Source organism: Trichechus manatus, unplaced genomic scaffold, assembly GCF_000243295.1.
Source record: "Trichechus manatus latirostris isolate Lorelei unplaced genomic scaffold, TriManLat1.0 scaffold00016, whole genome shotgun sequence".
Lineage (NCBI taxonomy): Eukaryota > Metazoa > Chordata > Mammalia > Sirenia > Trichechidae > Trichechus > Trichechus manatus.
In genome coordinates this window covers 16,744,236-16,746,727 of record NW_004443952.1, presented here as the reverse complement: position 1 = coordinate 16,746,727, position 2,492 = coordinate 16,744,236, and the positions used below count along the sequence as shown (strand labels likewise).

At 36.5% G+C, this 2,492-nt stretch overlaps 1 protein-coding gene across 1 annotated transcript; it reads right to left on the bottom strand.

Annotated features, from left to right (window-relative positions):
- Positions 1–503: 503 nt before the first annotated feature.
- Positions 504–1,505, bottom strand: LOC101354058 (olfactory receptor 13C4). The gene has a single exon (XM_004372206.3). It carries the CDS (start codon positions 1,455–1,457, stop codon positions 504–506), a length of 954 nt encoding a protein of 317 aa, XP_004372263.1. The 5' UTR covers positions 1,458–1,505.
- Between the last annotated feature and the right edge of the window lie 987 nt (positions 1,506–2,492).

Sequence of the window (2,492 nt, the reverse complement as noted above, 5' to 3'; positions counted from 1 at the left end):
ACAAACAGAAAAAAACATAAACATGATAGACAAATATAACCATAATTACAATAAATAATTAAATTTAAATGGTCTAAACCCAGCAATTAAATGACATGTATTATCACACTGGATTTAAAAACTGCCTACAAGAAATCCACTTTAAAATAAAGGTGCAGATGTGTCAGAATTTGCATCCCTGTCTTCCTATTTCTAAAGCGTACGTGTCATGTTTGCTACTATATTGCCAAAGAGTATACCAAAAACATTTATTTCAGACATCAACAATGATAATATTCTAAAGGAATTCATAGTCTTGGTGAGATCTGGATCAGAACCTGTGGGAAGCTGAGTTTATACCAGACGACAGTTTTCAGTAATTTTAGCTGAGCAGGACTACTGAAGACAAAAAATAAAAATATCTCTCCCTAATGATGATTTCCCTAAAGAAGGTCCTCAATGATTGACCAATGATGCTATCTCTATTCTTCATACACAAAGTCTCACATTTCTCTTTATTCTTATTAGTTAAGAGCTTTTCGACCCAGTAAATATTTCACAGCAGCTTTTACATCCTTATTTCTCAAGCTGTAAATTATAGGATTCAGCATGGGGGTCACTACCCCATAAAACAGAGAAATGAGTTTGTCTAATGCTTGCAACTTGTCCGCTTCAAGCAAGTCTTGGGACTTGGGCTTTGCATACATAAAGAAGATGGTACCATAAAATATGATCACCACAGTCAGGTGCGCTGAGCAGGTGGAAAAGGCCTTGCGTCTTCCTGTGGCTGAGTTCATTCTCAAGATGGTGTAGAGGATGAACATGTAGGAGAAAAAAATGACCAGAAGCGGAAGAACTAGGAAGGCCATATTTGATACTGCTAGGGTAGTAATGTTGAGAGATATATCAACACAAGCTAATTTTAGGACAGCTAATACCTCACATAAGAAATGATTAATAATGTTATTTCCACAGAAAGGCAATCGCATGGCAAGAGTTGTTTGCACAATTGAGTTAATTCCACCAGACAGCGATGACACTGAAGTCATCAGCACATACACCAACTTACTCATGATGATGGGGTATCTCAGAGGGTTACAGATGGCCACATAGCGATCAAGAGCCATCATGCCAAGGAGGAAACACTCTGTCGACCCCATTGCAAACCCAATGAACATCTGTACTGCACATCCAGAGAAGGAAATGTTTCTTTTCTTTGAGATTAAGCCCATCAATGTTGAGGGAACAGAGGAGGATGTATAGCAGATATCCAGGAAAGAGAGGTTGCCTAGGAAAAAGTACATGGGGGTGTGAAGACGGGAATCAAAGATGCTTGCTATAATGAGAACACCGTTGCCAATTAATATCACTAGATACATCACTAGAATTAGTCCAAAGAAGATAATCTCAAGCTTCGGGTAACCAGAAAGTCCCAGAAGGATGAATTCTCTCACAAACGTCTGGTTAATCTTATCCATGTCTCAACGTCAGGATGTGAAAGGAAGACCTAACATAAAATATCTTCCCTGGCAAGCAACAAATATAACAAACGAATTGAAAAAAAGAAAAAAATTACTCAAGATTAAAATAGAAGGAATGTTTGCTTTGAAATTCTGTCATCATCTTCAACAGTGTGTGTGACTAGAATACAGTAATACTGGAACATTTAGAGTTTCTGTGCCCCATGCCTAATGTATAGAAATCTACCAATGATCAGAAGAAAATTCAGAAGCAACTTTCCCTGCTGTTGAGGACAGGGTCTTGAATTGAGGTTTACAAAAACCCTAGAAGGTTACAGACAACAAACTTGACGTCTTCATTTAGTCAGGTCCAGTGGGAAGGCCATGGTGAAGGCAAAACACAACTCAACAAGGACTGGAATTTTGATTCAGCAATTAACATAGATGTCCAAAATCTTAAATCAACTTTGATTTTCATGCATATTTGTTTTTCTGCCTTACACTTTGGTTCTTTTTTCAGTCAGTTTAATTTGTGTTTTTTTATAGGGCAGACATTTGACTATAGTAAATTGATTCAGATATACTGTAATTTAACAGCTTTTCAAAAGCATAGTTATTGATCTAGTATTCACAGCTCACTCTTACTGTTTTTTGCTTCTCCTATGACAAGATCATTGCGTAGACCAGCTCCGCATGTATATGGTGGAAAACCTTTGGAGAACAATACTTAGTCTCACTTTACTTGTTTTATTCAATGGCTTCAGAGTTATTCTTGATAATTTGTTTAAGTCAACCTGAGAAAACAGTAACAATGTTTAAATAAATATGTGTGTATGTGTGTGTAGCACTTTATGCTTTACAAAATACAAATTAATTCTTCTCATTGTTCTCTTTTTTCAAATGTGAAAGATAGAATGTGGCCATTATTATCCAACATATAAGTAAAAAGTGGGGCTTGAGGTTCAGATTCTTTCCAATGAAGTCTAGGGGTCTTTGCAGCTACAACACCACAAGTAATTATACCTTATTTCTTCACCAAGTAATATCCAAAAA

Coding starts and splice junctions, on each gene's coding strand:
- LOC101354058 (XM_004372206.3), bottom strand. CDS start 1,457: ATGGATAAGATTAACCAGACGTTTGTGAGAGAATTCATCCTTCTGGGA.